We start from the raw sequence: 10,988 nt of genomic DNA on the forward strand, positions 1-10,988 counted from the left end.
ACACTTCGTTTATACCGTGTTGTGTTCGTCTCGTTTTACGCTCTAAAACCCCAATTTTTACACAAAAATTGCAAAAACTACTATTTTGATTCTAGGATAAAGAAATACTAAAAATGGAGAAGTTTATCTTGATTGGATATCATATCACCCAATTTTACATGTTTGCGGTCAAAATGATCAAAATGCCTAACCATTTTTTATCAAGTTGACCAGCAGTTAAACAAAGTAAAAAAATTCATCCAATTTCTAAATTTCACACTTTTATGTCAAAACTAATATTTCCAAACATTCTTCAAAAGTGGGAAGGATTTGATCTCTGAACATAAATACTTAATTCAACCAATAATTTGGCACAGAGGGCACAACAATAAACTTATATTTTAGCAATATTTAACCAAAAAACTCCAATAACAATGTTGAACCAGTGAAAATGATTTAGAGTTTTATGTAATAAACACTAATATTTAATCCCAAATTATTGTGTTTACTCAAAAAAAAAAAAAAAAAATTATTGTGACATGTTAATGACACTAACGTGTTATAGATAGAGATTAGTGTTTAGTGAAAAAACACCATATAAATAGATCCTTATTATTTACCAAAATAAATAAATAAACAACTATATGTTCACAAATAATGCCAATCATTCACTGTCAAAATAATACGAATTACAGCCTTCTTCTCAAAATAATACGAATTACAGACTGTGAAGCCCTTCACCTAGGTTTATGAGATTTGGAAGGTTGCTAATACGAAGAGAAGTGAGAGTGTTAGGTAGCACCCCTTGCGGAAACACCTTTAGTTTACTACATCCACCATCAATCTTAATACAAGTTAGAGACTTCATTCCATGTACACTCCACTCCTTTAGAGGCATGAGATTGGTGCAATCGGTTACAACCTGAGAGTGGAGGTTGGGAGACAATCCCTCTTTTGGCATCAACTGGAGCTTAACACAACAGCTGATCTCTAGTTTTTTCAATGAGGTGAGACTGTGAAGCCCTTCGCCTAGGTTTATGAGATTTGGAAAACCGCTGATGCGAATAGAAGTGAGAGTGTTGGGTAGCAATTGCTCTTCTGGAAACAACTCTGCCTCACTACATCCACCTTCAATCTTAAAACAAGTTAAAGACTTCATTCCATGTAAACCCCATTGCTTCTGAGGCGTGAGATTGTTGCAATTGGTAATGACCACAGATTGTGTCTTCTGAAAATGGAAGGAGCTTCGGACAATCAGATAATTCCAATTTTGTCAAGGAATAGAGTTTCTTCGGTAAACTTTCAATCAATTGAGGACAATCTTGTATTTGAAGCTCTTGGAGAGAAGGGAAAGGGATATCTTCACCATCACGTGTCCACACACTCCAACATGGCAATTTTATGAATGACAAAATTTTCAGAGCTCTAAATGGCTTGATTCCAAACTGACTGTCCCTATAAAATCCAGAATGCAGCAATTGTAATCTTTCCATTTCTTTTTTTTTTTTTGATAGGGAATAGAGATTTCATTGCTTCAAGAAATTGGCATACAACAGGAAAGACAAAAAGGAAACAAACCCATAGGACCTAACCTGCAGGCGCAGGATCAGCAAACCTAAGCAACAAAAACACAACTTAAACAAACCAGCCAGCTAAGCAACTTAACAAGAAAACAATCCTGTTGAACTCCCTTTTCAAGAAGACAAATCAAGCAAACAAAGAAAAGCCCAAGGTCCCAATAAGCACCAAAGTGCAGACAAGATCAAGCATCATTAGCAGGACCCAAATTGGCCGGTTCACATAGGCGTTTAGAAGCCCGGATGTTCGCTTCCTCTGAAACTTTAGTCACTCTCCAACGCTTTGCTCCAGACTTCAACATTTGCATGAGAGTTTGGTCTTCACTGGCTTTCCCTTTTGCACGGGCTACTTTTTTCAGATTGCCTTTGCCCAAAATTTGTTTTCCTTTTCCTTGAGCTTTTGCCTGAAAAATAACACCAACATGGGTAGCCTTGGCCGCATTCATCAACTCAGATTTATCTTTCTCATTTATTTCTGATGGAGCTTTTGAACTTGGGCTTCCTTGTAAGAAAGAGCCTTTTGGGCTTTGTGAAGCAAGGCTTTTTGGCCCATGAGAGAAAGAGCCAGTTGAGAGCACCTGCCTTAGCTGATCACGTGATGTCTCAAGGGAACTCAAGGCGCCCAAAACCTGTCCTGTCACAGCAGTCTTTAGCAGCTCAGTTGGTCCCCTGATAGCTTGTACTTCTCCAGCAAGAGTTCCATCCGCACATGTGGAGTTATCTTTTCCCCAGGAATCACATTTCTCCAGATTACTCTTCCCGTCCACAAGACCAGAAGCTTGAAGGAAAGTTGATGCAGAACCAGTCCCCTGTCCGGTCAAAAGCTGTGCATTAGCCTCACTGGAGATCACACAAACCATCTCCTTGCTCGGGTTCTTTTCCTTGGCTGCCGTTTTTGTGTTCCACCCCGCCCTTAGCCAATCCCCATATTGATGGCAAGCTATTTGCTAGTCCCTTGCTGTTGGGCAATGTTTTTTATCATGCCCAAGCTTCCCACAGATGAAGCAAACAATAGGCAGCCTTTCGTACTTGAACGTGAGCCATAGTCGTTCCTCTTCAGAGCTTACAATATAAGCTCCTCTTCTTAGAGGCTTATCAATCTCCAGCTCCACACGAACTCTCATGAACTTTGCCTGGTCAGATTGCCATGAACACCTATCGACTTCCATAAATGTACCTAGCTTGCTACCGATTTCTTTCCCAACGTCCAGTGACATATGTTCAAAGGGGAGACCCCAAATTTGTACCCAAAATGGAGAATGGGTGAAGGAAATGTTTGTGGAAGTTAATCCTTTTTTCCATCTGCAGAGCAATAGGAGGTTGTTGTCGAAGCACCAAGGCCCACACCTCTCAACCCACTCCATCTGAAATTTTGAGCTGAACTTGAATTGGAGTATATTGTTTCCAACTTCCACAATCCTCATGTCTGAACCCATTTTCCATGCTGATCTGAGGGTGTTCTTCAAAGCACATTGGTTCTGTTGCCGATCAGAGAGGAGCCGCCCAAAGAGGCTAAGGGAACATTCTTCCAAAAGGCCAGGGCAGTTTGAGACTGAGATGGGAATAGCTTCTTCTTCTTCTTTTGTGAGTTGTAGGTTCTGTAAGCTAGAGAGAATGCTTGGGTCCATGACTAAATAATATTTACTCTTGCCAAAAGAGAACAAACAGAAAACTATACAACCCAAAAAAGAAAGATTTGGGATGGAACAGCTCGTATTCAAAAACGTGAGGAAGAAAGACTCCTACTAGAGAGAGAGAATTTCAAAGAGCCTTCGGACTTATTTTTTGATGCAAAACAAAATTAGATTCTGTAATCTTTCCATTTCTACAATGTAGAGCTCTTGAAGAGAAGATAACTGCCCCAATGATGGCAAGGACTCGCAATATGTACACTTGCTCAGTCGTAAGCTCACCATGTTAGAGAAAATGGCATCACCTAACCAATTGGGAAATGTTGTGCCATCATAGTTTTCAATCATAAGTTTCTTCAAATTTTCATGAGGCTGCAGATTAATGAGTACATTTTCATACTGTTTTTGATGAGTCTGCAGATGGACGTGTACATTTTTATTTTTTACCTGATGATGAGTCGTAATAGTAGTAGTTGTCCATTTGACAAATAAGTCATTGAGATACTTCTTGCTTTTCAAGTTGGCCTCTAAAGCATGTTTAAAATAGGTTACATTCTCCAGCTTTGTGATAGAAAGTGTACGAAGATGTGAAAGCTGGCCCAATTCACTTATCTTTGAAGAATGAAGATCTTTGCTTACAACAAATCAGTCACCACTTGAAGATTCTTTAATCTTCCAAATCTGGGTGGCATCATTCTTAAATTGGTGTTACTCACATCTAGATGACGTAAATTAATGAGGCCTCCAATGTTTTCTGGTAACTCACTGAGTATCGTAGACATAGCAAATTGCACCAAGTTGTAGGCAGCTTAGTGATTTTTTGACAAGAAAGCACACGTTAAGTGTTTATTTTCTGGCAATCATGTAGTTCTAACTATTTCACTTAAAGCAGGGCAATTACCGTTTGAAAAGGTTAGTAGAAGGAAGGTCCGCAGAGTCCTTAATTACTTGCATAAGGTCTTCAAATTTCTCAGCACCATCAAGCTTTCCCATCAAGCATGCAAAATGCCGAACCTTTCCCAAAATTTTATGTGGCTTGCCATGTTCAAACTTGCAACAAAATTCTCCGGATGAAGTACTTGTCTCCAGCCTCTTCCATTGTGTCATTACCACTTGGCTGTTGCAAGAAACCTTCTGCCATCCACAAGAGAACCAATTTCTCTTTTTTGAATTAATAACACTTGGGAAATATAGAACAATAAGCAAAACATCGTTTGAGATGTGGAGGAAGATGATAATAGCTTAATCTTAAAGCAGGAAGTATGCTACTCTTATCAATTGGGATATCCCATATCTCGCTATTCAGTATATTACACCATTCGTCGGCTTCTACTTCTGATTGCAAAAGACCCCCAAGTGTTTTTGCAGCTAAAGGTAGCCCTCTGCACTTTTTCACAATTTTACCACCAATCCTTTTTAAAGTTGGATGTTCATCAGGGTTGCTAGTCCTGAATGCGTGTTTTGCAAATAATGACCAACATTCTTCATCTAACAAATGCAATAGATGATGAGTAAAAACCGCCTGCTTGATTGATGCAACACTACTTATATTGCGAGTCGTGACAATAATTCTACTCCCGCAAGCTCCAACTTTTAAGGGAGTTAACAATAACTGCCAATCAATTAAATTCTCATTCCAAATGTCATCTAAGACAAACAGAAATCTCCTCCCGCTCAATCTCATCTTTAGTCTGACTTGAAGAACATTGAGATCTGTGACATTGCAGTCCGTCAAACTGAACGACTCGAAAATTGTTCTTGTTATTTTAAAAACATCAGAGTCTTCTGAAACATGAGCCCATGCTCTGAATTCACCAAAACGTTCCATCACCCCGGGGTCATTATACAAAAGCTGAGCAAGCGTTGTCTTGCCAACCCCAGTTCCTTGTGCAATATCACCAAGCAAAAATTTCATGAGCTCGTCTTTATCTTTATCTCTACAAAACACTTCAGGGTCATCTAGCAAAGAAGTAGTCTGCAATCTGAATGGTGGTTTCACGCTTACACTTCCCTTGAGATTGAGGAGATCTCTCCAGTTTGCTAAACTCTCCAGTCTTTCAGCCTGTTTTTGAGCCTGTCTTTGCAATGGATTGAAGAGAAGAAGTACGTAGGATTGTGAAATGTGCGAAAACCTGTGCTGTCTAGAAATTGCTTCTCGCTATAATTGAGTTGAGTCCAGCGAGATTTTCTTCTTCTTTTTCCCGCTCCTTTCTCTACTTTGACTTTGTGGCTGACTGCATGATTTTCAGATTACAAAATTAGTCGTGCTGGCCAGTTTAACCATTTTCCTAGAATCTCGTGGTCGTGGATGAATTATTAGCTTTGATGTGGTAAATTATTGTTTTCTAGAACTGATTTAACTATAGATAGTGGATGGATGGATAGAATGTAATGCAGCCATCCAAGTTGACACTTGCGAATCAGTCAGTACGTGGACAAAAGAAAAAAAAGTCATCCATGATTTGTTGCCTTTCTATTATTGTTTGGATGAAAAGTGCATAATATAACATAACCATCAATTTATCAAAGATTGAGTTGTATATCACGGCAAAATGGATATCTAACATCTTCTCATTTTATAACTTAACTTCCTAATTCAAGTCTCGAGTTCATAGATCGAGCCTTCTTTTTTTTTTCTTTTTTTTTTCTTTTTTTTAGACTGTAACTTGGAAAAAAAATGATGTATATATTTTTCTAGATTGTATCAATGATTGAATCATTGTATTTTTTTTTTTCTTTTCAAGATTGAATCTAAAACTAGGGCCAATTGATTTTTCTTTGTTATTATACATCAATAAAAATGTATTTCATAAAGTTTTTCTTACTTTTTTTCTTAATAAAATAAGTGACAATTCTATATACACAAACACAAGCAACATGTCATCCTCGATATGTGTCATCTTCACAACAACACATGCGTGCATGCACTAACAATCTCTAGATTTATATTCCCATCTATCTACCTCACCTTATTAGTTGGAGTTACTATTGATAGTTTAATAAGCTCCTTTTCTTTTAAAAGTATTTTTTTATGTACACATCCTAGATAGGGATTTTCGTACTGATTTGGTGGCCAATAAAAATACAAAATATATACTAGCTAGCATAGCAAAACCTTAATGCTATGTTTGGAAGTTTGGAGAGAGAAGAGAGTAGACGGGAATGGTTATCCTCCACCTTATTTGGATGCTTTTGAAATTAAGTCAGAAGAAGGGGGATAATTAACATTTTCATAGTTTGTAATTTTATTCATATGATAAGGGTAAATTTGGTAATTCATTTGGTCAAGCATTTATACTCTAATCTTCCTCCAAATCTCTCCAATTTGGAGGCATAAAAATGAGGGGTTAGAAGTAGTTAAAACCCCTCCAAATTTCTCCCCCTCCTCCCTTAAAAAACATCCAAATAAGGTAATTTAACTTATTCTCCCTCCCTCTACTCTACTCCCTTTTACTCCCCATCCATCCAAACAAGCAATAAAAGTAAAACTTGGATTGAAATGTCTCATGATTCTAATCTCCTCCTCTAGTACCACACCACCTTCCTCAATTCCTTAATTAAATAACTTTAGGTGTTTAGAAGATTTTCCTCTAGCTCTCTTTACCCCTAACAACCTCATGTTAGTATGTTGAAATAAGAAGATTTACCATTTTCCTTGAGTTTGTAAAATTAATCAAAATCATAAATAATCTCTCTATCTCTCGCTCATAACCGAATTGGACCGTTTGAATGAGCATAGAGATTGATCAATGTTAACATCAAGTTCGTGTCTCTGTTGCATTTTATTGAGAACATTTTGAACACTATCGCACATATTTAGCTTGATGGTCATTCTCACTATTTTTTATCCTCCCACTTTTTCATCCCTCCAACCAAATGGACCTAGCGATAAGATCAAATTTCAAAGCTAAACTAAAAAATGAAAACCACAAAAAAAAAAAAAAAAAAAAAAAAAAAAAAATCCAAGAACCATGGTCCATGGTGAGAAGAGCTAGCATGAAAGTGAATCTCATATGACCACCATCATTGTTTGTAGGATTTTGTATCCCTTTTGGTCATTCAAGCTAAGATTGACGCTTATTGGGTCAGTATGAAGATTTTCCCCTTGCTGTGATGCATGCTTATGTATATTCAATGAAGTTTTTTTTTTTTTTTTGACAATATATATTCTGTGAAGTTTGATATTGCAATCCGTGAATTTTTTAAAGGGTTCCAACTTGCAGGAGAAACTCAAAATATATATCACATCATGGAAAATTTTGCAGAGAGGTAGTGGGGTTTGTCTCCATGTTGTTTATGTGTAAGTACTTATTTGTATGCAAATGAAGGTGAAAATTCCTAGTCTAAACAGAGAAGCGGCTCAAACAGAGGGTCTGAGGCTTGGGTTTTGAATGAAGAAATTAAGAGAGCCACCGATGACCCACCACAACCATGACACCACTATGACCACCAAAAACAACCCAAAATCTCATAACGACCACAACCAAAACCCAAATCTCAACCCAATGACCCATACGTCACGCTCCTTATCAAAACCCAATCCTAAAGCAGTTGTGCTCATCCTCCACAAATCAAAACCCAAACCAATACAACCACCTTTGTGCTCCTCCATTGCCACTGTGACCCAAAGCTACTGCCAATCTGAACTAGAGTGAGAGATAAGAGAAACAGATAGAGACAGAGAACACGAAAGGAGTGAGTGTCATCTTTTGATCTTTTATTTTATTTTATTTTATTTTTATTTTTTTAAGAAGGAGAGAGATATAAAAGGAGAGCAAAAATACATATTTATCCATATTTTTAATAATGGTGGGTTACATAAGACAAACAAATCTTACCTCAAACGGGTAAAATGACATTTTTCAAACTACAGGTAGGTAAAACCACAAGTAAGTTTATAGTAATTTCCCCTTATTCTTTTGTTGTTTACTAATTACTTTAGTGACTGCTTTTTTTTTTTTTTTTTTTTTTTTTTGAGGGTTCTTCAGTGACTGCTTTAAAAAAAAAAACCACTCTTTTAGTGACTTGCTAAGAGAGTTGTAGTTCAATTGTTTAGTATTTTCAAATAATACAGTTAACTTATAAATTCCATCACAGTTGTTTAGTGATTTGGTCATTAGGAGCTTTGCTGTCCACAAAGGGAATTTTGTGTAAACTCACTTATGTTGAAACAAAATGTTATAAGAGAACTTATATATTATTGTAGCTTATTATTATTTTGTTCTCAGTCTCACACGCACCAATCCGCAAAGATCAGCAGAAATGGGGGTTGATCTATGCTAGAGGGATGAAGGTACTTGTGTGATTAGTTTAATGTGTTCATAGGGGCATCTTACATGATTTTATGTTTCTGCAAGAATTTGGAAATAATTATCTTTTAGCTCTTTAAACTTTGAATTTAACAATGTAAATTGTTTCAACATGTGTAATTAATTTAATTACAGTGTCAATCAGGATTGATTGCTGACCTTTTATTTTTTATTTTTTATTATTAATTTAAGGAGACAACTCATGCCATAGTGTGGAGGGAAAAAACAACTAGCCCTTAAAAAATTAATAAAATAAGAAAGTGGCTCATGTTCATGTATGGCTTCATTTCGTTGACTTTAGCATGATTGATCCTGATTGCTTACCCTTATTTATTTATTTAAATTTAATGAGACAATCCATAGTGTGAAGGGAAAAAAAGAAAAATTAGCCCTTTAATAAAGTGGCTGACGTTTGGCTCCATTTCGTGGACAAAAATAACGTGAGAGCATTTGCTAAACAAAGTGAATTATAGATTACCATCATTAGAGTTGCCTACCATCATCAGTTGGGTAAAGTGTCAGGTGGGTAAATATGGGTTCTCTCTTTCTTAACTTAACGAAGAAATTTGAAATTTAAATTGTCTACCTGTTGTCAAATTTCAAATTATAAGTAGACAAATAAATGGTCAAACTACAAATGAGTAAGTTGTAATTTGTCCTTATTATTTTGTTCTCTCCCTCGCACGCACCAATCCACAACGATCAGTAGAAATGGGGGTTGATCTATGCAAGATGGATGAAGGTTGTGTGAATATTTTAAAGTGTTCATAAGGGCTTTCTACAAGATTTTATTTATCTGCAAGAATTTGGAAATAATTATCTTTTAGCTTTAACTTTGAATTTAATAAAGAAAATTGTTGTGACATATGTAATTTAATCACAGAGTCAATCAGAATTGGTTGTTTACTTTCTTTTTCTTTTCTTTTTTTAAATTTATTATTATTAATTTAAGGAGACAACTCATGCCATAGTGTGTAGGGAAAAAACAGTGAACCCTTAAAAAAATTAATAAAATAAGAAAGTGGCTCATGGGTGGCTTCATTTCATTTGACTTCAGCAAGATTGGATCGCAATTGCTTACCCATATTTATTTGTTTATTTAAATTTAAGGAGACAACTCATGGTGTTTTTTTTTTTTGGGGGAACAATTAAACCCTTTAAAAAATAAAATGGCTCACGTTTGGCTCCATTTGGTTGACTTTAGTATGATTGGTTTGATACTTCAATAAAAATAAAAATAGATTTAATTTTTAATGGGAAAAAAGTTATTTATAAATTCAATATTACAAATGATGATGTTCTAAGAATCAGTAGGCTGGATGTCCCAATCTCTTTTGATTCCTTGTTTTTATCTTCCAGGCCTTCAAGATCATCAAGATCCGGAACCTCGTCCACAGTCAGTGCTTCCCTGTTGAAACGAGTGATGAAGGACCACAGACTTTCATTCTCTCCTTGTTCTATGGTTAACAGACTGGACGATGAACGTCTATGCCTTTGACCTCCGATGAAATTATTAATAAATAACTTACTCAAGTCTTCAAAAGAACTCACTGTATTTGGGGGTATTTTGCTGAACCACACTCACGCCGGTCCTTTTAAGAGTAGTAGGGAAAGCTCTATACATAATTTCATCTGGGACCCCTTGAAGGTGCATTGTCGTCTTGAAAATAGCAATGTGATCAAACGGGTCACGTGTTCCATCGTACGAATCTAATGAAGGCATCTTGAATTTCGGAGGCAAGGGGTGACCATTGATGGAAGCCGTGAAAGGGGAGTCTGTTCGGTGGACTAAATCCTCTACTGGATTTGCCCTTCTCATGTTCTCCCTCATCTACTCCATAACTTTCCTTATTTGGTCCACTTCCCTCTCTTGACGTGGTACCTCTTGACTGGCTTCCAGGTTCAACATTTCCTCTATTTTCCTGGCTCAGGGCTTAACCTTCAGTGTACCCCTCGTTGTGTTGCCTCCTTAAATTAATCTCCTTTGTTAATTCCTGATTTTGACAGGTTAACTCCGCCATGGCGGCTGCCATAGACTACATGTGTTGAACAGAGGACTGTTGCATGATTAGAGCTGATTGTCGATCGCGATGGGGATTGCTTGAAGCATCCCTACTCTCCTGATGGCTTGGGCTGGTAGCCCTCAATCTGGTCCGAACCATTCAGCCTTTTGTCGTAGGAAGACAAATTGTAAGCGGCTGCCATAGACTACATGTGTTGAACAAAGGACTATTGCATGATTGGGGCTGATTGTCGATCACGATGGAGATTGCTTAAAGCATCCCTACTCACCTAATGGCCTGGGCTGGTAGCCCTCGATTTGGTCCAAACCATTCAGCCTTTTGTCGTAGGAAGAAAAATTGTAAGACAATCGGATGTTTCCCACAGACGGCGCCAATTGATGATGTTCTAAGAATCAGTAGGTTGGATGTTCCGAATCTTGATGATCTTGAAGGCCTAGAAGATAAAAACAAGGAATCAAAGGGGACCGG

The 10,988-nt window shown here is 37.1% G+C and overlaps 2 protein-coding genes across 2 annotated transcripts; both read right to left on the minus strand.

Moving 5' to 3' along the window:
* Positions 1 to 2,503: 2,503 nt before the first annotated feature.
* On the minus strand, positions 2,504 to 3,184 carry LOC115984600 (uncharacterized protein At4g02000-like). Its single transcript, XM_031107620.1, has one exon. It carries the CDS (start codon positions 3,182 to 3,184, stop codon positions 2,504 to 2,506), a length of 681 nt encoding a protein of 226 aa, XP_030963480.1.
* A 1,174-nt stretch (positions 3,185 to 4,358) lies between these two features.
* Positions 4,359 to 10,315, minus strand: LOC115984601 (putative disease resistance RPP13-like protein 1). The gene is made up of 3 exons (XM_031107621.1): positions 10,048 to 10,315; positions 9,784 to 9,953; positions 4,359 to 5,261 (listed from the first exon to the last, which is right to left on the minus strand). The coding sequence occupies exons 1-3, from the start codon at positions 10,313 to 10,315 to the stop codon at positions 4,359 to 4,361; spliced, it is 1,341 nt and encodes a 446-aa protein (XP_030963481.1).
* Positions 10,316 to 10,988: the final 673 nt, after the last annotated feature.

The sequence above is a fragment of the Quercus lobata genome, chromosome 4 (assembly GCF_001633185.2).
Source record: "Quercus lobata isolate SW786 chromosome 4, ValleyOak3.0 Primary Assembly, whole genome shotgun sequence".
NCBI lineage: Eukaryota > Viridiplantae > Streptophyta > Magnoliopsida > Fagales > Fagaceae > Quercus > Quercus lobata.

Coding starts and splice junctions, on each gene's coding strand:
- LOC115984600 (XM_031107620.1), bottom strand. CDS start 3,184: ATGGACCCAAGCATTCTCTCTAGCTTACAGAACCTACAACTCACAAAA.
- LOC115984601 (XM_031107621.1), bottom strand. CDS start 10,315: ATGAGAAGGGCAAATCCAGTAGAGGATTTAGTCCACCGAACAGACTCC. Junction 9,954..10,047: donor GCAAAATACCCCCAAATACA/GTGAGTTCTTTT, acceptor TGTTAACCATAG/AACAAGGAGAGAATGAAAGT. Junction 5,262..9,783: donor TTCTTAGAACATCATCATTT/GTAATATTGAAT, acceptor TTGCAAAGACAG/GCTCAAAAACAGGCTGAAAG.